The 21847-nt window shown below is 54.7% G+C and overlaps 9 protein-coding genes across 9 annotated transcripts; 5 read left to right on the top strand and 4 right to left on the bottom strand.

Annotated features, from left to right (window-relative positions):
* Positions 1-277: 277 nt before the first annotated feature.
* Positions 278-559, bottom strand: CCMA1212_003618 (uncharacterized protein; the record flags this gene model as incomplete). Its single annotated transcript, XM_073700958.1, has 2 exons — positions 278-393; positions 445-559. The coding sequence occupies 2 exons, from the start codon at positions 557-559 to the stop codon at positions 278-280; spliced, it is 231 nt and encodes a 76-aa protein (XP_073560463.1).
* A 3846-nt stretch (positions 560-4405) lies between these two features.
* Positions 4406-5699, top strand: CCMA1212_003616 (uncharacterized protein; the record flags this gene model as incomplete). Its single annotated transcript, XM_073700957.1, has 3 exons — positions 4406-4610; positions 4710-5010; positions 5075-5699. 3 exons carry the CDS (start codon positions 4406-4408, stop codon positions 5697-5699), a joined length of 1131 nt encoding a protein of 376 aa, XP_073560571.1.
* Positions 5700-6980: 1281 nt separating this feature from the next.
* Positions 6981-7956, top strand: CCMA1212_003615 (uncharacterized protein; the record flags this gene model as incomplete). Its single annotated transcript, XM_073700956.1, has 2 exons — positions 6981-7034; positions 7435-7956. 2 exons carry the CDS (start codon positions 6981-6983, stop codon positions 7954-7956), a joined length of 576 nt encoding a protein of 191 aa, XP_073560233.1.
* Positions 7957-8425: 469 nt separating this feature from the next.
* On the bottom strand, positions 8426-9010 carry CCMA1212_003614 (uncharacterized protein; the record flags this gene model as incomplete). The annotated part of the gene is made up of 2 exons (XM_073700955.1): positions 8426-8851; positions 8918-9010. 2 exons carry the CDS (start codon positions 9008-9010, stop codon positions 8426-8428), a joined length of 519 nt encoding a protein of 172 aa, XP_073560159.1.
* Positions 9011-10425: 1415 nt separating this feature from the next.
* On the top strand, positions 10426-11883 carry CCMA1212_003613 (Mitochondrial phosphate carrier protein 3; the record flags this gene model as incomplete). Its single annotated transcript, XM_073700954.1, has 4 exons — positions 10426-10433; positions 10581-10902; positions 10971-11759; positions 11815-11883. 4 exons carry the CDS (start codon positions 10426-10428, stop codon positions 11881-11883), a joined length of 1188 nt encoding a protein of 395 aa, XP_073560163.1.
* Positions 11884-16136: 4253 nt separating this feature from the next.
* CCMA1212_003612 (uncharacterized protein) lies at positions 16137-16496 on the bottom strand (the record flags this gene model as incomplete). Its single annotated transcript, XM_073700953.1, has 1 exon — positions 16137-16496. One exon carries the CDS (start codon positions 16494-16496, stop codon positions 16137-16139), a length of 360 nt encoding a protein of 119 aa, XP_073560162.1.
* CCMA1212_003611 (putative ubiquitin carboxyl-terminal hydrolase creB) lies at positions 16487-19101 on the top strand (the record flags this gene model as incomplete). The annotated part of the gene is made up of 3 exons (XM_073700952.1): positions 16487-16625; positions 16768-16911; positions 17095-19101. Coding segments are annotated over 3 exons (2289 nt in total), but the record flags the coding sequence as incomplete, so codon positions are not given.
* Positions 19102-20027: 926 nt separating this feature from the next.
* On the bottom strand, positions 20028-20627 carry CCMA1212_003610 (uncharacterized protein; the record flags this gene model as incomplete). Its single annotated transcript, XM_073700951.1, has 2 exons — positions 20028-20070; positions 20224-20627. 2 exons carry the CDS (start codon positions 20625-20627, stop codon positions 20028-20030), a joined length of 447 nt encoding a protein of 148 aa, XP_073560160.1.
* Positions 20628-21254: 627 nt separating this feature from the next.
* Positions 21255-21617, top strand: CCMA1212_003609 (uncharacterized protein; the record flags this gene model as incomplete). Its single annotated transcript, XM_073700950.1, has 1 exon — positions 21255-21617. The coding sequence occupies one exon, from the start codon at positions 21255-21257 to the stop codon at positions 21615-21617; it is 363 nt and encodes a 120-aa protein (XP_073560055.1).
* Between the last annotated feature and the right edge of the window lie 230 nt (positions 21618-21847).

Here is a 21847-nt window from a genome sequence, read left to right as displayed (position 1 = left end):
AAAAACCCGACGCAACTCGAGGCTGGGCCCCCGTGACGATGGGCGGTAGATTGCTTGCTGCACCTCGGCGGATCCCTTTGCGATGCTGCTCTTCTTTTCATTCGCAGAGGCTTTGGGGTGGTCAAATGCTGCTCGAAAAATGCAACATCGTCAATCGGTGGCCCGTTTCCTGCGGCTGATGCTATTAGCGTGCCAGCTTGGATCACTCAGAGTGCCTCCCTGACAGAGTGTGCCAAAGGTATTCCACACACTTCGAGGATGAGGGCGATATGTCTTGCTAGAGAAGAGCATCTTTGCTTTGATCCGGACCTGATACGTCCTTTTCCTTGACATCTTGCACTCGCAACACCTGGGCAGGAGTCGTGGTAAGTCGGGTGACAATGGTGAAAATGTCTACGGATTCCAAGGTAAGCTCACTCGCTTCAACTCATTATACACACGCACGCAAAGCTCCGCTCACTTGTGTGTGCTCACCTCGGTCTAGACGGGCGGCCAGAGCGGAGCGGACAAAAAGCCCTGACCGTGAAACATGGCAAAGCAGCATGGCGTTGCTGTCCATGACTCGTCGTTGAATGTCCAAATGCACCACTGGTGGCGTGCTGTAAAGAGCACAGGAAAAGAGTTGTCATTTCCAGCCTCGGAGAATCCAACGGTACTGTCGAGTCGTCTTTGCCTACGAAGTACATGCCTGAGTAGTACTGCCGCGAGGTTGCCTGTATGGTAGTAACGACATCCTTGCCGGTCACCTACATATTGACCTGCAGCGCCCCCATACTCGGCAGACATGATGTGCAGACTATGTTAATACGAGTTAGTAATTCTGCTGAGGCTTCGTGTCCAACAAGTACCATCTGTCAGCTAGCACCTACCATATCCTGCAGACATCGCGGCTGCGGTTGTACTTTGAAAGGTGGACAATGCGTCTCCCTGCTCCAAAGACCCCGCGTATTGCTGTCTTGGACACGGCACCCTTTGACAACAGGCGAAGAAGCCGCGCAAGGGCTGTCTCGTGCGTGTTCCAGTCGAAAAAGCGTCTTTGACTCGGTACATGGGCATACGAGCATGTACAGACGAGAGGCACATCCAAATCATGGATGTGGGTCTTATTGGAGTCGATGCCTCCCTGTCCTCCGAGATTGAAAACGGGCTGGTGGGTTGATTGTTTGCTTGTTTGTAAGCCACGGGTTTCTCAACTGTATTCGGTCTGGATGCTGCAGACACAAGGGTAGGTACAATGGCTCCGAATCATGCTTGCAATGACAGGCTCCATACTCCGACCATGTTCTCCACGATCTGGCGGTTGGAGGGGGAGCAAGAGAGCGCATGAAGAGGAGGAAGCTCAAACGCCGAAGCGTCTTGCAGCCTGTGAGACAAAAATGCGGTCAGCTTTTGTTTTGTCTAGAATGTCGAGTCATTGGCCGAGGTGCTCTCTTCTAGAACAACGCTTGGAACGATATGCAGCAAACCCCGCACCCCACGTTGCCCGGTGTCTTATTGAGAAGGCTTTTGGGAATCAAGACAGTTCAAAGGTACATGATCCGTATGCGTCTTCGTCTAGTGAGGGTTGTCAAGGAGGATAGAACTGGTCTCGGCGAACCTCGTCTTGGCCGCTTCTGGACCAAGATCAGAAGGTAGAGGCCGTCGTAGCCAAGACACAGAAGAGCTCCCCGTTAGCCTAGCTTCTGTTGTTAATAACATGTCCATGTCATGGCCCCCGTTCGGAGCGGTTCGTCCCACCTGAAGGCTGCACATGGCGCAACAAGAGTCCCACTGCCTAGTGTCACAAGGGCAGAAGCCCAAAGGCCATGGCTTCCAAGATGGTGGCGCCACTCACTGTTCCGGTCGGGCGGCGGCGTCGGGTCGGGTCGCAGATTGGATTGCAGAAAGCACGCTCGACATGGCAGCCACCGAGGGCTTCGCAGACGGGTTCTCAAGTATCCGTTCTTGTTAGTCGAGAAATGGACACGGAGTCGCGGCGTTGTCTTGTGGGCACGAGAGTAGGCAAGGCATATTGAGCCCGGGAATTGCAGGCAATGAGCGAGGAACCCTGGACCGCAATGACGGAACTGCCACGGACATGAGCCATGGATGTTCACGGCGCTATTGCAACTGTCAAGTAGGAGTTAGCAAGCATTATTTGGTGGTGGTGGTGGCGGCGTCGCGACGCATGCAACGACTTGACACGCATGATGGCTGAGCCGCCGCACCAACCCGCGGGAGCTGACACGCACTGCGGTCAACTTGGGCCATTTTTAGCTCCCACTTGAAGAAGAGAGAGAGATGATGATACTCCATACATGATGAGCGGGAAGCAACCAGACACTCCCGCTGTGCTTGGCACTGAGGGCGAGAGCCAGAGTCTCTCGAGAGTCGAGACATGAGATGGAGACTCGGCCTGCTTGTCTGGCAAATGACAACAGCCCGCTTAACCCGCCAGAGCGGTGGGGATATCAGGCAGGGATGCTGGGACCTGGCAGCGGTTAGCCGCTTCGAGATTCAGCACCTCTGTCCACGTCCCTGTAGATACAGTACATACGAGTACAGTACTGGACATGCCCCGGCCTCTTTGTCTGGTAGGACCAGCGTAACGCATCCGTCCTCGCACAGACGAGTCCTTGGCTTGGGGCTGCAGGATGTCGCCCACCACAGCTGTCAGTTGTTTGCTGGGGCGAGTCTCTGTGCGGCCGGCCTAGAGAAGCGGCAGCGAGGGGGCGAAAAGCCAGCGACTCGGATTGAAGCCTTGGCCATGGGTCGGCTGCTGCTACAGTACAGGACAGGTCAAGCAGCACGCACCCATGCCTGCGGTGGAAGCCATCGTCAATCAATCAGCACTGTGTTGTGCCGTCTTCCACTCCCTGTCTCGCCGGCCAGTCACAGCCCATGCGTGCCTGGATGGTGCCTGGGGCTCTCCCGCAAAGGCTCGGTACCTCGTATGGCGACTTGTTGGGCAGCGCGGGCAGTGTCGCACTCGCACTTGGATGGGGACAGAGATTGATGACGACCTGCATCCAGGCTACATGTTGCAGTTGAGATTAATCGATGGAAGCAGAGCAGCCCGGTCGAGCTTCGGCTAACGTCCCCGTCGCAAGGACCTGAGAGTCGTGTACCGCGTACTTGAGGTTAGTGGACGGTAGCACCTGTGGCACCTGTAATAACTGACATGTTCCCCTAGTACCTAGTTCCTCTACGGGGCGCAGAGTGCGAGTACAGAGCACAGTACGAGCAGCAACGACGTTGAAGAGGTGCTGCGACCTTCCATACCTTGTGCTCGCTCCTCCTTGCCTGAGACATCGTCACTGCCTCGTTCCTTTTCTACAACTCTGACCGACGCATCGCTCCTCAATACTACAACCCTCCGGATCAGTTGCGCGACACCTGCGAAGAAAGCAAAAATAACACGGCATGACAAACCGCCATCTTGGGCTCTAAGCCGTGAGACTGGCGGCGGAACAAGGGCAGCATTGACGGGGAGCCTCTGTCTGGTTCTTGTCTGCTGTCCTGGTGGGGGGGCCTCTTCTCTTTTTTTTTTTTCTTTGCATTACATGCACCGGATTCTTCGAGGCGGCGGTAAATAAAGGCAGAACCCCTCCATGGCCCAGTCTCTCTCCATACAAGCTCCCTTGCCTTGCCTTGGACAATCCACATCCCATCCACTCCGTCTCAGGCACTTGCTTGGCTTGTCTCTCTTGTCACTGTTGACTCTTGAACTCTTTGACTCTGGCTGTCTCTTTTGTCTGCGAAATACAGAACCCCCCAGTTTGCCTTTCGTCTCCTGCCTCTCGCTTCGGCTCCCGCTTCGGCTTCCCTGGCACAGTGCGCCGCGTCCCTGGTCTTCTCGGTGCTTTGTTCTTCTTCTCTTTGCTCTAGCCCTTTGCATTGCTCTGCGCCTTGCTCTGCGTCTTGCTCTTCTCGGCTTGTTGCTGTTGCTGTTGCTATTGCCGTTGCTGCTCTTTTTCGCTCTCCGGCAGTTTGCAGTGGGTGATCCGGGTCCCTGGGCCGAACCACCTCCTCAAAAGGTCAAGAGCTTACCCTTACCTTAGCCTTTAGTACCCAAGGCAGCCTTCGACCTCCCTCTTTCTCTTCTCTCACTCTCTCTTTCTCCCCCCTCTCTTCTTGCTCCCCCCTCCTCGCCCCCCCTCCCTCCTACCGCCTTGTCTTTCTCGAGCTTGAGAAAGCCGTGCACAGCTCACGGCATCTCCTACGTTGCCCAACGGTAGAATAACTTGACCCCCTTCGGCACTCTCTTAGCGAAGCTGCTCCCTCCCGGCTCGAATAAAGACCGACCAAGGCGTACGAAACAGAGAAAGGCAGTCGCTCGCTCGAGTCCGTGGCCCGCCACTACGCAACCTGACAACCTCGCTACTATACAGCCTCCGCCTCCCCGAACGCGATAGCAGGTTTGAAAATGGCTGATGAGAAGCCGTCGGTCCTCATCATTGGCGGCTTGGGCTATATCGGCCGCTTCCTCGCCCAGCACATCCACAAGAACAACCTTGCCTCAGAAGTCCGAATCGTCGACAAGGTACTGCCTCAGCTCGCCTGGCTGGCGCCTGAGTTTTCGGAAGCATGCGCCCAGAGCAAGTTCATGCAGGCCGACGCTAGCAAGCCGGGTACGTAGCTGTCCTTTCCCCTCCTGATTGCCTACCTACCTATCCTCTGCTCTCCACGAATGGCCGTCACTGACAAGTTTGCGTGCTGCTCTAAAATAGAGGCCCTCGTCAAAGTGTTCGACCGACCCGACGGCAAGCAGTGGGACTATGTCTTTAACTGCGGTGGCGAGACGCGATACTCGCAGGAAGACGAGGTTTACAAGCTCAGGTCCTTGGACCTTTCTCTTGCCGTTGGCCAGGAGGCTGCCAAGCGCAAGGTCAAGGTCTTTGTCGAGCTAAGCACGGGCATGGTATACAAGTCGGATTCTTCCCCCAGCAAGGAAGGAGACAAGTTGAAGCCATGGAGCAAGATTGCCATCTTCAAGCTGCAGGCAGAGGAGGCATTGGCCAAGATCGAGGGGTAAGCCGCACTCGGACCCTTCCCTACCCCAAGCCCTGTGTATCTTACAATGTCGTGTCTACAGGCTTAATCTCGTCATTGTCCGCCTCCCCCACGTGTACGGCCCATACGCTTCTCAATGGGTTGCGACAGCCCTATGCATGGCCCGCGTTTACCAGCACATCGAAGGCGAAATGAAGTGGCTGTGGTCCAAGGATCTGCGAACCAACACGGCGCATATCCATGATGTATCCCGAGCCCTCTGGGACATTGCCGCCTGGTACGACGCCGGCAAGCCCAACTGGAACGAGAGCGAGATGGGCAAAGTGCCCATCTTCAACGTGGTGGACAAGGGCGCCACCACGCAGGGCACCATTGCCGACATTATCGGCGAAATTTTCAAGATCGAGACGGGCTTCCAAGGCCAGCTGATCAGCACTTTTGCGAAATTGAACCTCGACAGCGTTGTCGACGACGTCAACGACGAGATTCTCGGCCCTTGGGCTGATTTGCTATCCGACGCCGGCATCACGCGGCCAGGCCCGCTGACGCCCTTCATGGAGAAGGAGCTTCTTAAGGACACGGACCTCAGCATGGATGGCAGCAGGTTGGAAAGCGTCGTGGGTTTCAAGTACGAGAAGCCCGTCATTACCAAAGAGCTTGTTGAAGAGGTCATTGAGAGCTACAAGCAGATGAAGTGGTGGCCATGAGGAGAGTTGAGCAGGACCCCACGCAACGCCTGGAGCGCGACACATCAAAAGCATGACCGATTCGATTCCGCACTCATTTCGACACGTATGCATATTTGAGAAGCAAGCGGCCGGTTGACGCCCACGCAGACCTCGTGGTTGAACAGCTTGCAGACGAGCGCGGATAGCCCTTGAAAGCAAGGAAACGCCAGGCGCGATGGTCTTGGGATCTACGGAGATGCCGATTGAGGACTTGAACGAGCCAGCAAACAACTTCTGGTCTCTTGTATCATTAGATATCCACGCACGGTTCCGAAGAGTAGCACGATATCCGCCCGGGGAGTTGACTTCAATTACAGATGCAGGGCTTGTCTTTTTTTTTCATTTGTCCTTTTTTTTCCTTTCGTTTTCAGCTTCCCATAAACTTTTGATTCTATTTCTTGTTTCCAGGTTCGCTTCTGAAGGTATCAAGGGGCTGGTGGAATGCGGATAATGGGATGCGGTCTGTGGTCTGTGGTTGGTGTGACCTGGTTGCGAGTCTCTACGGAGGCGTGCTGTTTACCCTGCTGTACACGAATAACTGGAGAATATTTGTCCCCAATATGACCTCACAACCTCTGTCTTCCATGATTCCAACCGTTTCGTAAAAGTGAATCTTCTGAGACAACCTTTGCCGCCTTAATCTATGCACTAGGGAGTACTACACGCAAACGTCGTCCGATGAGGTGAACCGTCAAAAGAGCGGAGTGCAACCCGCACGGAGCAACTTGGCTGTGTCGGCGGCAGACAATGACGAGTCGGGGAGAACCCAATTCATCAATCAAGCACCACGGCCAATTTGGAGTAGAAAGGCGCCAGTCGAAATGGGGGAGGAGATGCGCAAGTCAAGGTTCGTAGCCGTCAATCACTCAGCTCTACGAAGTTGCCTATAGGTGAAGAAGGTACGGTAAGGGGATTTCCGGGGGAGGGGGCGTGTGTCACAGGGCGTGGGTTTCGGTGCTTTTGCGGAACTAGGTAGCAGCGCAGCAGAAGTTCGCGCCTCGGAAGCTGAGTGAGCTTTTGCGACTTTGCTCAACACTTTAGGCTTGTGATAGTCGGGGGAAGTGATGTGCATTTAATGCCCCAGACTTGCCGTTTGCCATCTTCCGCCCTCTTTTCCCAACTCGTTCTTTTCTGCTTGTCAGCGTAATCAACTCAACGAAGCATCTCTTTTTTCTTTTACCTTTTCGCTCTCTACTCGTTATCTCTCTGGATCGTCATAGAAAGACAAGCTAGACAATTTGCGAGGACAGAATTGCAATCATGGCTGCGCCGTCGAACAAGACTACCAAGAACCTCAATGGCCACTGGACTCTGGTATGTACCTTACCAAGACGTGATGTTTTTTTTTTTTTTTTTTTGCGGCGCCTCTGGTTTTGTGTCTGCTATGTGTTGTTTGTTCCTTGTTTAGCTTGTTTTTGTGCCTGAAGCGTTCGCCGGGTTCTTGAGAATAGGAATTTGGAGACGCATCCTGTTGCTTTACCCCTCCCCCGCCATGGCGATAGCTGCAATTCCTTCTCGTCATCGCGTCAGGTCTTGATCCATCGTTCGCGCTTCCCAGAAGACGATGGCTCTCGTCGAGAGGGCTGCCATTGAGCGTCATGACTGGCTTCAGTGCAAGCGCTGTTTGGACTGCGCAGTGCATTTGTTCTTTCCTCTTCCCAGACCGCGCTTCGACCACATCACGCCGCGCATAAACTGACGTTGAACCCAACAGAACAAGTCCCTCTCCGACTCCTCTGAGCCGGTCCTCGCCCTGCAGGGCATTGGCTACATCACGCGCAAGGCCATCGGCCTCGCGACCATCACCATCGAGGTGCGCCAGTACGAGGGCCCGCCGAACCCGCCCAACACGTCGACGGACCCCGTGACGCACATTGACATTGTGCAGTCGGCGTCGAAGCTGTCGAGCACGCAGGAGAACCGGTGCATGGACGGCTTCGCGCGCGGGCACACGGACTGGCTGTTTGGCACGGTGGAAGGGTCGAGCCGGTGGGTCTCGCTGGACGAGGTGGCCGACGAGTTCCTGAAGAAAGGGTGGGAGGTCGAGGGCGAGGGCAAGAGCTTCATCACCAACGTGGCCAAGAACGCGGAGAGGGGGTGGGTTGCGGAGCAGGTCTGGGGGTTCCAGATTGTGGACGGGGAGAGGAGGTATTGTCGGCATGTTGTCGTGACTAAGGGGGAGGAGAGGGCGCAGATTCGGTTGGTGTATGACTTTGATGGGGAGTTGGAGGAGTGATTGGTTTGATACAGGAGGACTGAGGTCCTGCTATGTCGGTTTTGCGAGATCAAGACAAAGGGCCTAAGAAAGCTTATAAATATACAGACGTTATCATCAGATGCCTCCTTTAGTTCCTCAGCAGGTCACGTCGAAACCTAAACGAGGCCGACGAGTGTTGAATCCCTACGCCATGGGTAGACGTCCTCTGCATGTTTTACATACGATTGTTGAGCATAAAAGACTTCCATCTACCACACTTTTGTGAGCAATTTCCCGGCTCTCAAATCGTTGCGCAAGCCAACAAAGGAACTCGAGACTTGCGCGTATGTTGAATATGGCCAAACATCCTCCCAAACGCCGTCTAGGGCCGAAAAAGCGCATTTCCAACCATGCCCTCCCGCTAACCGCAGACATTCATGGCCCCGAATCGTTTTCAACCAGAAGTAGCTTCTTGCCTCTCCGTCATCCACCAAAGAAGACCTAGTCTCTAAGCAGGCCTCCTCTTGACAAACTCCTCCAAATCCTGCACCGTCGCAACGCCCAGCACGAACCGCCTATTCTCGTCCGTGATGACCGCAAACTCCTCCTGCCACTCGCCGTCGGGCTTGTCGCCGCGGAAGAAGGCCTCGAGCTCCTCCAGGGGCGTCTGCATGGTGATGACGCGATAGGTGCGGCCCTTGCGCTGGAAGCGCGTCATGGCGGCGGAGAGGGGGTCGGAGGGCTGGACGCGGCCGGCCTCGAGGAGGGACTGCAGGTGCGGGATGGAGATGTAGCCGAGGAGGGCGCGGGTTTCGGAGTCGACGACGGTGAGGTGGGTGTATTCGCGCTCGAAGGCGGAGAGGAGGGCGAGGGAGATTGCGTCGGAGGGGTTGAGGGAGAGGGCTGCGGGCGGATCGAGGTCTTCGACTGTGGCCTGTGGGTTTGGGGGGTTAGCTGAGGGCTGGGGTTGAGGCGCATTGGGATTTGGGGTTGAACGTACGCCTCGATATCTTGAGGACCAGGACGTGGAGAAGGGAGCGGTTGTTGTTGCTGGGCCGGCCGCGGCGGGCTGGTGCGTCAATGTGGTGGCCATGGCTCGATGTCTGGGTGATGGAGGAGGTGAGTTGTCTATTGTGAGGCCAAGGACGGTGGTGGTTGCGAGAGTAGAGATTTTGGTTGACTTGACGCTTTGGTTGAGATGGTGTTGTGACTCTGCAAGTCGCAAAGATGGTCAAATTGATGGGGTCGATTGAGCCACCGCGGGGTGTGTGATTAGCTCAGCATGGCCTGGCGGGGCGGTAAGACCTGGTGAACTTACACATGTGATGGTGACGCTCTCTGAGACAGTAGATAACCGTCTTTTACAGGGATTGAGTTTACATAGTTTTTGGGCATGCTTTTGAATGAAGGTGCTACAGCAGACGCCGTCCAATGATGATTTGAAAAGTTTCATTACATTATCGGCCGCATAAAGCCTGAGATCGTTCTTGAGCACCTCCTACCGGCAGGCCGTTCCGTTAACGCATAGAGGCCGGAACACGACGTAACTGCCTAGTCAACCAAAACAGTTATCTTGATCCGATTCTCATCCACCTTGTCCGCCCATAAGATATATGAGACTTTTTCGATGGTATTGGATCACCCTTGAAAGAACCTGCTTTTATCTCCGGACAATCCCGCCTCGTTCTTCGCATTGCTCTTCGGCACTCTTGGGAAGTGGAGCAGCTCTGCAGCTTCCGCCGGGTCCGTGCGGCACCGCGATCGATTTCATCGGCTTCCAGGGATGATGCACGCAGCTTGCCGTCTGCTTCCGGTTGCGCTTTGTCTTCATGCAATGCGTAGGAGTGGTAAGATGTATTTCATTACAATATAGAAAGAAAGAGAGATGTAGAATCGATTGCTCACGTACCTAGGTAAAGTACTAAGGTAAAGGTAGCTGTGAGTAAGTCCAGGTGGACACGGCTCACTTCAAGTCAGCGATAGGTGACTGTCGCAACTGCAAGACGGGGTTGAATCTGGACATTGATGGGGCAGATAGTGACATGCATCACGGCGCTGCCACCCGCAGCGGCCCCGTACCTCGCTCCCGTGCTCTAGTACCAGCTACTCCGTACTGCGGGACAGTACAGACAGCTTTGTTCGAGCTGCCATCGGTGATGGCTCCTGACGCCGAGTGATGTCACCGCTTGTGCTTCCTCCAGCCCGCGGAACCAGGCGACCGCGGGCTATGTCCGGAAGGATTCGCCCAGCAGCGGAGGCACAGGCACCTTCCAGCCATTTCCTTGCTGCGACATTTATATCCGTCGAGTCCGTCTGCGCGACTTCTCCTCGATTGCCTCACTTCCCGTTCCCTCTGGACTTCTACAGATTGCGAGCTTCGCAGCGCAGGCATTGTCGCGTGCCAATTCTGCTACTAGTGGCAGGTCCAACTCTGTAAGTTGCTCCCCATTGACCGCAAGTGGCTGCTGCAGAGCTTCCAGTCTTTCTTGCGCCGCCTGCTTTTCCACGATGTCCTCGTGAGCCACAGTGGGCATGATTGTCCATGAGCACGCCGTGTCCTTGTACCTAGGCCCCTACACGCCTCACGATCCTACACACCCTATACCGTCAAGACTTACAGCATCCTAATTGCCATCTCACTCGCTTTTCCAGGCAACACTCAGGTTTCGGATACCTCGGTCGCCAATCCATCTCATCATGGCACACCTCTATCCCAAGGCTGATGCCCTAAGAGGCTCCTTCTTCAGCCCATCGCCCACGAGCAGTAACTCGCAAATGAAGGCGACGCCTCTCCAGGCTCGTCCCGAACTCTATGGAGCCTATTCCGTCGTAGACAGCGCCAAGGACAAGGCCGCGAAGCTGAGCAACGAGGCTACCAGGGAGTTCGAGAAGGCCAGCTCCGCCGCCCAGGCCAAGGCTGGAAAGATTGAGCTCTACTCTGGAAAATACTATGCGGCATGTACATTTGGAGGACTTTTGGCATGCGTAAGTGGCCTCGCTTCATACATCACTGTCAGCGAGTTCCTTTGCAAGAGCTTACACGTCTTCTCCAGGGTCTCACGCACACTGCTGTAACTCCTCTTGATTTCGTCAAGACTCGCCGCCAGGTCGACTCAAAACTCTACAAGAGCAATTTCGAAGCATGGGCCAAGATTTACCGCGCTCAGGGCATCCGCGGCATCTTCACTGGCTGGAGCCCAACGTTCTTGGGTTATTCGGCCCAGGGAGCCTTCAAGTATGGATGGTATGAATACTTCAAAAAGACATATTCCGACCTTGCCGGTCCAGAAGCTGCCCACAGGTACAAGACCGGTCTGTATCTCGCTGCCTCCGCCTCGGCTGAGTTCTTGGCCGATATTGCCCTCTGTCCCATGGAAGCTGTCAAGGTCCGAATGCAGGGAGGTTCGCCCAACCCGTACACCGGTGCCATTGATGGATTCAACAAGATCACCGCAAAGGAGGGCTACGCTGGTCTCTACAAAGGTCTTTACCCCCTGTGGGGCCGCCAGATTCCTTACACCATGATGAAGTTTGCCTCGTTCGAAACCATTGTCGAGATGATCTATGACCGCCTGCCTGGAGACAAGAGCGAGTACAGCAAGGCTGCCCAGACCGGTGTCTCGTTCACTGCTGGTTACCTCGCCGGTATTCTCTGCGCTATCGTATCCCACCCGGCAGACGTCATGGTCAGTAAGCTCAACTCGGTGCGCGAGCCTGGCGAGGCCTTTGGATCTGCCATGGGTCGTATCTACAAGGACATTGGATTCACTGGTCTGTGGAACGGCTTGCCTATGCGTATTGTCATGATTGGCACGTTGACTGGTCTGCAGTGGATGATCTACGTAAGTTTCTCTTTCAGACGACAGGAGAGTTGACGCTGTACTGACCTTGTACTAGGACTACTTCAAGATCTTTATGGGCTTGCCCACCACCGGTGGTACCGCACCGCCGCCGGAGAAGAAATAGAGGATAGATGGACAGAGATGCTGGTAGACGGAGGTTTTTGGTTGTGTGGTCTGAGTCCCTTCATGTATTACTGCAACGAGCTTGAGTCCATTGATCAATCCAATTTGGTCTTTCTTTTCTTGGAAAAGTAACCGCGTTGTCGCTCCATTCGGAAGCTGGACAGATCTACAGAGTGAAGCATCACGTACATTGATCACAAAACGAGAAGAAAAGCTGCGGATAATATAGCCACGGCACGCTGACGTGTATGAATTGCCCGCCTTGTGGAATATTGGGGAGTCGAACCAAGGTTCTTGGCAAAGCCACAGCCAAGGCGGCACTGGATATCCGAGGAGACATGTCCAATTGGTCTCTTGATATTGCCATTCTACGTACTAACCTGCCGTACGGAGTTATGTTCTTTCCTCTGACAGAGTGTAGGAGCACGTTCTCCATAGGTATTGATCATACAAAAAGAGCTATACCGAGAGCGGTGCATCTGGCATAGAGCTATCCTACGTCTTCAAATCAGCGGCCAACCATGAATGTCCGAAGCGGTTTCGTTTCGTTCACAGGTGACATGCTAGGCAAGGCAGTGTGAAGAAAGAAAGAATGTCCATGTGGCTGCTCCACAAAATCGGGCGGCAGATGGAGAAGAAGGGATGGGCAAAGAGAAAGGGCCGAATCGGCTGAGGAATGGCAAAAGAGAGAAATGACATGCACGTGTGAGAAGAAGGGTTGAAAGGGGGGGAGGGAGGTGCCAAGAGATTGTTGGTTGGTTGGGGGTGTTGGTGGCCGATTGGGTGTTGGTGGTGGTGTTGGGCGAGCGGGTAAGGAAGGGATTTTGTAGAGACTCTTGGGGTTTTTTGGGCGGTTGAGAGTTGATACGTTCATCTACTGGTATCCTGGTTACCTTGTACAGGTTGAACGATGTTTTTATGGGCGAGGCTCGGTGTGCGTTCTGAGAAAGCTAGAACTGGACGCCGAGAGCGAGAAGAAGAGATTTGTCAAAGTTGTTTGATTCCGAGCCGGATGACACTGTTGGGGGTTGCAGCAGAGATACGGCGTTACAGGAGGACGGACAGGGGGGGAGAGACGGTGGCTGGTGGGGGATGATTCTGCTGTGGTTTGGTGTGTCCTAGTTTATGGGGCTGTCGTCACAATAGTATCGATCTGTGGGATGACGTCGGATGGAGATATGGAGGTTGGTGGTGTTGTGGCTTGGTAGTTGAGCGATTACGCTTCATGTTTTGTTTGGTATTTTCTTGTCTGTTATATCACGGTCGTACTGTACGGGAATGCTGAAGGATGAAATTTTGTGTTACTGTATAGTCGAGTCGACCTTCGCCTATAATACTGCATGCCCTGCTGAGGCTGCAAAATGGGGCTCGCAGGTGAGAAGGATTGCTCGAGGGTGGAGTGGGTGGATGCAGGTGATCGATAGAAGCGCGCAGGGCGAACTGAAAGGGTCAGGTTCCTATTTTTTGGGAATTACGAATGGGCACACGACCTTGAGCTGCCAAAGGGCTATTAACCGCTTGCTTCGTGCTGCTTCTGTATGAGTCCAATAATTGATTCAGCTAGGTACTTGAGGTTGTCCCTCGAGTTTGAGCATTTGACGGGAGTCTGCATGTACCTTATGTATGCTAGGCAAAGAATGTCTTACAGATCAGGCTCGACTGCCCATGCACGACACGTTGAAACAGGTGCACGAGCTGGAGTGCTACAGTATCTCGACCTGAGCCATTACTGCAAGGGATGTGATTAAGCGCTCAAACACTATAATCCACAAGTCCAAGTCGCAGGAGTGCATCGCAAAGGTTCTTTTAATAGTGTCTGGGCCACGTTGTTCTGTCTGGGCTGCAAGGCAGGGGGGGGTTACTTCTCCACAGCACCATACATATTGGCGATGGGAGGGAGAAACGGCGCTTGATTCGTTGCGGTTGTTTGTTGAAGATGCCCTGCACGAAGCTCTTTTCTACTTCTACTCCGTCTATTAGCGAGTAAGCCTGAACTGGTATACTTGATGATGCGGGGAAGGGACAAGGCGATGACCAAATGGACAGACAGCATGGACGAGGCGAATTTCAGCTCATCAGGGCAAAAGAACCTGATGGTATGATTGCACCCATTCACCTTTGGCGAGCGCGTCCACCAATGCCTCCGTGCATTGCTGTATGATAAGGTACCGTGGTGGTAGTAGCAGGATGGAAGCTCGCGATGCTCCGCAGATGGGCCATCTGTTGCTTGCAATCAAACAGCCATGAGGCACAGTTGCATTGACATACCACAAGCGCCTCGTTCTCTCCCTCTTCTCTGCTTCCCGTCCCGAAAGAAGGGCGAAGCCGGAAACCGCTCGCTGCTCGGCTGGCGTCAATTTCCTTCTCTCCCCATCCACACTCGGCTAATAATGTCCAACAACTTTCTTCCCATCCTTCTCTTCTGTCTCCTCGTTATTCTTAAACGCCCATTGTCTTTTCCTGTGTGCGGCAACAATAACGGAGGATGTGGCACCCGATATGGCCCGCTGACGAACGAGGCGTCGGCCAAACAGAGGAACAAGAGAAAAAGACGAAGGCAGAGTGGCGAGTGTGCTTGGTGGAATTGACATTTTCTCTCCTTACTCTCTGTCTCTTTGATACTTTCTTGTTTCTCCACCACCTGTAGTGCATAGTACTGTATTTCCCCGCTAGAACATCGCAAGTTCCAAGGTCAATGTTCCCCTCCTTTTGGTCCAAGGGGGGTTCTTGACTGGGCGAGTTGAAGATTGCTGGTGCATTAGTGCTGGGGGCAAGCGTGCCATACAGACTCCATCCCGAGCCCGTACATGGGCCACAACGGCTGCATGGTGTGCATAGCGTCGCATGCAGGAGAGGGAGGGACGATGGCCTCCGCGTGGCTTAAGGTATTACTACCCCGGATACATCATACGACAAGAATGCATTGCATGCGCTCGGGTTGGTCCAGTCCAGTCCAGCTGGATGGGTCTGACCTGGCCTGGCATGGCCTGGTCTCTTGTTTTTGCCTCATACTCTCCGCTTGATTGATGTCGAATGCTTGCCCCTAGAGGCTGCTGCTGCTGCTTGTTAGCGAGGGATAGGGGTGCTTGCTTTGAGGTGGAGGTTGGGATCTCGATGGAAATGTGTAGTGAGGTAAGTGGAATACGAACAGGTCACGGACGCGCTCGTCTTCATGTTGGGTTCCATGTCGGCTACAATCTATGGAGTACAAGGAGAAGCTGTTCCATGATGGAGGAGAAACAGTGAATGACAAATCCGATCTAGATCTTGACAAATGCACAAACTCGGCTTTGTACTATTAGAGATTCACTTGCGCAAGTCAGTCGTCCAACGTGCAATGGAGGATTACGAACAGCCAGCGCTGGACTGACTCGAGGTTGACAGAACATTGAAGTTCCTGCAGTGCCCCGGTCCCTTGTTAACCCAACCATCGTTATTGCAGCGTCACCGTCCCTCCAGCTGCGCAAAAAGAAGACCGACCTCAGCCGAAGAGCCACTTCCCGCCAGGCTGGACAATATACTTCTCATCACAGCCATCCTTCTTCGCTTTCTTTTTCCATCTCCTCCCGTCTCGTTCGACTCTTTCTCTCTCTCGCTTCCCCCACAGCGAGCGTGTTCCGAACAGTGGCCGCTCTAGCGCAGCGCCAGAACAAGCCAGGCCTCTGCTAGTCGTCCCAAGCCTTGCCCGTTTGCCTGCTGGCCTCTGCGTTAACTCGGCGCTAGCATCCTTCTGGCGGACGTTTTGGCTTCTCTGATCAAACCCATTCGACCCTTGTCATCAATACGTCCTGTAAGTAATCGAGTGCTGCGACGGTGCCGCATCGAACAAAGTACTTGGTACGAAACAGCGTGCTGCTGGCCGTCCCCGTGGTACCGTGTGCGCCGCGGCCGCGCAGGTGCAGCGCAAAGTACCCCGACGACAGCCCCGGGCCCTGCAAGCGGCCTTTCCCCCCCACCGGCCCACACTCCCAGGCTGGGGGAGCCCCCGAGGGAACCTGGAAAGTGCCTGGACGGACGGGCTTTGCGCCTGATTATTGCCTGCTGGGGGTTCCAGAAGCCAACCGCTGCTGCTGTGCGAGTTCTGGCTCCAGCGTCTTCCAGGCCGGTTCCGCGTCCAGACGCAACGCAGCCAAATTGAACCTACGCATCCATTGTGTGCCCTTTTCCCTCCCCCAACTTCACCCTCCGGCTGCCCGACCTGCGCCTCTGCTCTCTCGCTGCTGTTTCTGCCGCCTTTTCGTCTTGCTTCTCTTCTTACTTGCGGCTCGGTGCGGCGTCCTTGTCTGTCCTCCGCTCGTTTCCCAGTTCCCTCATTGGCGGCGCCGATCCGGATTCGCTCTCGTCTCCTACGCCATCTCTCGCGCACCGAAGCAGCGCCTCCTCCGGTGCCTCGCAGTTCACTCGTCGTACGCAGGATTCGAAGAGACACCGCCTGAAACAACCGACCAGGCATCCCTCCGACTCGTTATCCTCTCGTTGATCAGCCGCCTTTGGCCATTGATGCGCTTGCCTGGCCCGTTGTCCTCGTCCGCCGCCTGCATACGTCGAATGAATACCCTCGCCTACCGTCTTCCATCTCCTTGAGCGGCTGTTGCGCGGCTCGGGCTGCTGCATCTTCTCGTCCCTTCTCTTTCTCCCCTTTCCCCCATATACCCGTCATACTATATCCAGACGTCCGACATTGCGCGAATACACACCGACACCATGGCCGGGTTCTTCAACAAGATTAGAAACGCGAGCACGGTATGATGGCCCCCCTTCCACCCATGAAAGAGTCGTGTGCTCTCGTCCGCGGCAACTTTCGACGTTGAGTGCCATTTTCCGAACAGACCCTAGCATATCCCGAGTCAAGACATCCATAGTCGCTGACAAAGCCTCTCTGCAGCCCTCGACAGCGCAAACCACCAAAGAACTGGTGTCGAAGAAGAAGGATGAGATCGTCCCAGAGTTGACCCCGCTTGAGAAGATGCTGCAGAATGCGGGCCCGTTGCGGGAAGATGCGACTGACAAGTTCTTTGGTTTCGAAAACGTATGTTGATCCTTCCGTCCCATCTGCGGATTAGGGCCCCCCTTGTCTGTGTCACTGTCACCATGCTAACGTCGAGCCGTAGTTTGGAAACACCTGGTTCGCCTCATCCTGTAGACCCCAATCGGCACAGAAGTGCAGTTTACTAACTGGAACTTGTCTAGCTACTGTAACTCCATCGTACAGGCTCTCTTCTACTCCGACCTGTTCCGAGAAAGCGTCATCAACTATCCATCACTCTCGCCCTCAGATACCCCCAATGGCACCCGGCCAAGGGTCAACGTCACTCTCCGGCCGCCCATGAACCCCGCCCTGGCGCCCCAGCAGCAGACCAAGAAGGGCATCAGTGCCAAGGAGGCGATGAAGCAGAAGCAGGCGTTGAGTGCTGGCCAACCGGCGCCTGGACAGCCCGCCGTCAAGCCCGAGGATAAGCCAGACACCCCCGAGTATAAGAAGAAGCAGGCCATGCTCAAGGGCCCTATACTGGAACTGGCACAGGAGAATGCCATGCCTTACGGCATGGACGAGTGCACCTTTACCGGCCTCAAGGACATCTTCCTGGCAGTCCTCCAGAGCAACACCAGAACGGGCGTCTTGAGCCCTCAGCGCTTCCTCGAGATATTCAAGCGCGACAACGAAATGTTTCGAAACTCGATGCACCAGGATGCCCATGAATTCTACGGTCTGGTACTGAACGACGTCATTGCCAACGTCGAGGCAAATGCGAGGAAGATGCAGGAACGCCTTGAAGTCAATGGCCAGAACGATCTCGTGCAGTCGATGGAAAATGCCTTGGGATCAGCGTTGATGAATAATGCGACGGGCTATCGCACGCCCGGGACAGGGTGGGTTCACGACATCTTTGAGGGCGTGTTGACCTCAGAAACCAAGTGCTTGACTTGCGAGACGGCATCGCAGCGAGACGAGACCTTCCTCGACCTCTCCATCGATTTGGAAGAGCACTCATCTGTGACCTCTTGCCTGCGAAAATTCTCGGCCGAGGAGATGCTCTGCGAGCGGAACAAGTTCCACTGTGACCACTGCGGCGGCCTGCAGGAGGCCGAAAAGCGCATGAAGGTGAAGCGGCTACCCAAAGTACTGACTCTGCATCTCAAGCGTTTCAAGTACACCGAGGACTACAGCCGCCTCCAGAAACTCTTCCACCGCGTCGTATATCCCTACCACCTGCGCATGTTTAATACAACGGAAGACGCCGAGGATCCCGACAGGTTGTACGAGCTCTATGCGGTTGTCGTCCACATTGGCGGCAATGCGTACCATGGCCACTACGTCTCCATCATCAAGACTCCCGACCGTGGCTGGGTGCTGTTCGACGATGAAATGGTTGAGCCCGTGGACAAACACTTTGTGCGCAATTTCTTCGGCGACAAGCCCGGTATGGCGACGGCCTACGTCCTCTTTTATCAGGAAACCACCTTTGAGAAGGTCCGAGAAGAGCAAGAGAGGGAAGGCATGGAAGAAGTCAAGCTCGCGACGCAAGCTGCCAATGTTGCGCAGGACGAAAGCGTGGACAAGGCAGAAATCCCCCCCCTCAAGCGGCAAGTGACGCAGCCCGTCATCATGCCGGAACACGAGTCTCTGGCGAATCTTGCACATGCCGCCACTGCTCCTGGGTTGGCAAACGCACCCACATCACCAGCCGTCGAAACGCCAGTGGCGAGCGAACTACCATCTGCAGGCCTATCAAGCTCGGGCCTCGTAACGTCGAGTACAGCCAAGTTAGAGACCAAGTCGAAAGACGACTTGAAGAGAGAAAGGAAGGAGCGTGAAGCTGCGGAAAAGGCAGCTAGACAGGCTGGAAAGGAGAAGGAAAAACTGAAAGAGAAACAGTTGAAAGAAGACGAAAAGAAGCGCAGAGAAGACCAGGCCAAGGCCATGCAAGCGCGAAGGAACGAGCACGAGGAGCTGCAGAAAGCGCTCGAGGCCAGCAAGAAGTCTGCAGCCCAAGAAGAAGCTGTCAGAAAGAAGGAAGAGGGCGGATCCTCGGGATTTCTCGACCGATCGAAGAAGGGCAGCAAGTCCATGTCGAAGCGGAGCTTCAGCTTTTTCAGAGACAAGAATGGGCCGCCTCTGCCAGACAGTTCCGTGAATGGAGATGCTCCAGAAAAGGAGAAGAAGGGGCGCATCAGCATGGGCCTAGGGAGGAAGAAGAGCATGCCGTTTCTTTCATAATCGGGGTCGCGGCGGTCTTGATTCGGTTTATATTGATTCTCAAAAGATGTTGCCGAGCGAGAGAGAGAGAGAGAGAGAGAGAGAGAGAGACGGACAGGCAACAACCAGACGCCACCGGAATGGTGAGCGATGACGGCGTATGGCGAATTCGTTTGTATGATTAATGATGGGATATATTGCATCTACAGCCTTTGTTGGAGGGAAGGCTCTTCAACACCCAGGCATGAAGGAGGCGGCTAGCATTTCTACACCTTGAGGACCAGATGGCCAAGGACAGCGGTGATGCCGGCTCAACGGCTTTTGCACCGTGTCTATTAGCTTTGAGGAGTAATATCCAGCTCGCCACGGCGGGCTGATGAGTTTATTGGTTTCTTCACATAATTCAATATCTTTAATGTCTCAGGAGTGGGCTATCCCGATTGATTCTTTTTTTGTGGATGGCTTTCCTCTTCGAGAGCTGTGTCATACATTTTATTATTCATGTTGCTGGGAGATGACGATACTGGAGCGGCTACATGTAGGGGGGTTGCCCGAGCTACCTAGCTATTATCCAGCATCTTGACTTCTACCTATTTAGCCAGGCTCGCTGGCAGAGAAGTTCAAAATTTGAAGACAACAGCGATCGATAGCCAAAGTGTAACGAGGACTGCTTCCATTCGCTGAATTATGTTTGTTTTGTCTTTCAAGAAGACATTTCAGGCACATGCTGCTGCTGGTCGACCTCCCAGCTGTCCAATTGCGGGGGATGGTTGTGCCGTTCCGACACAGTTGTTCGCCTTGTAATCCCGGGAGCAGCTCCGGACTTCATCTCACCTGAACAACCCCTGGACAGAGGAATGAGACGGGTGTCTTCTGTTCTCACCACGTCAAATCGGAACATCTCTCAGTCAAGGGCCCAATGCGCTACTGTTACTCATCATAAACAACTAGATTGATATCGTGGACGCGTCCTGAAGGACAGATAGGGCACTACGCTCATCGTATATATGCTATGGCAAGGCGTCTAAGCAGCACTGGTTCAAACAACAATGAATGACAGCCAATCCAGCTAAATCAAGATGGAACTCACAGGCAAGCATCAGTCTCATCACTCTGCCACCACCCGTATAACATTTCACTAACCACAACGCACAGACATCCTCCTCTTCGCAGTCCCCCTCCTGCACCTCCTCTGCGCCCCCTACACCAAAGTCGAAGAATCCTTCAACCTGCAAGCCGCGCACGACATCCTCACCTACGGCACGCCCACGCGCGACGTCCACGCCCGGCTGTCCTCGACGTACGACCACTTCGCCTTCCCCGGCGCCGTGCCGCGGACGTTTGTTGGGCCGGTGCTCCTCGCGGGCCTGAGCCAGCCGCTGGTCGCGCTGGTCGGCGCAGGGTCCGAGCATGCGCAGCTCGTCGTGAGGGCGGTGCTGGGCTGCTTCAATGCCGTCTGCTTGGCGGTGTTTGCGGGGGCCGTGAGGACGGCGTTTGGGAGGGGCGCGGCGAGGTGGTGGGTTTTGTTGAGCGTGAGCCAGTTCCATTTGATGTTCTATCTGAGCAGGACGTTGCCTAACATGTTTGCCTTTGGGCTGAGTGAGTTGGAACCCCCCCCCCCCCCTTTTTTTTTTCTTTTTTTTCAACTGCTCCGACTGCCTGGATCCTCCTCTTTGCAGGACGGCATTCTATCGGCCTCCGAAGCTGCCGTTTGCCGCCTCTCGGATCTGTCTTTTGGCTTCTCCACACACACCCAACCCATTCAATACCCATCAAGTCTTGGCCTGCTTGTTTCTACTTTTGAAAATCCCGAGTCTAATCGGCCTGCTGGCTTACTTTTTGTTCCCTGTCTGCTCCGTTAGCTTCCCCTTTAGCCGCCTTCCTTTACGTGTGTTTGAGCGGACTTTTGTGATTTGATCTTGATCACCCCCGAACTGGAACTAGGAACGCCTTTCTCTTTGTCCTCCTACAATTTTTCTTTTTACCTTATTTACTTTCAACGCCTCTTTCGATCCTTCGGGACCCAAGATTACTACAGCACCTCCCCCCGCTAATACCTACTTATACTGTTGGTCGACGGGTTACATCCTTCATCCTCCTGTTTGCTTTCCCGTCTCGCAACGCCTCGGAATCACACACACACAGGCGAGGCAAAAGGTCCCACGAAACCCATCATGACGACGGACTACGAAGGTTCCGCGCCGGCCGGCCGGGTTCAGTCGTCGAGCTCGGCCAGCCAGCAGGCGGGAATGTTTCCAAACGGCCACCTGGGCCACCTGAGCGCCGCCCAGGAGGAGGCTCTGGAGCGCTTCAGGGCCGCGCTGCTGGACAAGAAGCTGTGGCGCCCGGGCCCGCCGCCGTCGCACGACGACCAGACGCTGCTGCGGTATCTGCGGGCGAGGCGCTGGATCGTGGACGATGCGCTGGCCCAGTTCAAGGACACGGAGGAGTGGCGGGCGGCGAACAACATTGATACGCTGTACCGGACGATTGAGCTCGACGCGTACGAGCAGAGCCGGCGCTTGGTGAGTCGCTGATGTTGTACAAGGGTCTCAAGTTTGTGATATATCCAAAACTAACCGCGGAACCCTGCAACAGTATCCCCAATGGACGGGCCGCCGAGACCGCCGAGGCATCCCCCTTTACGTCTTCGAGATCCGCACCCTCGACTCCAAAACCATCGCAAACTACGAGAAGCAGGGCGCCAACAGCACCTTTTCACAGGCCAAGACGGACGGCAAGACGGCCCCCGGCCTGCTGCGGCTCT

This window comes from Trichoderma ghanense (genome assembly GCF_004382785.1).
Source record: "Trichoderma ghanense strain CCMA-1212 chromosome Unknown scaffold_3, whole genome shotgun sequence".
NCBI classification, from domain to species: Eukaryota; Fungi; Ascomycota; class Sordariomycetes; order Hypocreales; family Hypocreaceae; genus Trichoderma; species Trichoderma ghanense.
This window is presented reverse-complemented; position numbering and strand designations above follow the sequence as displayed.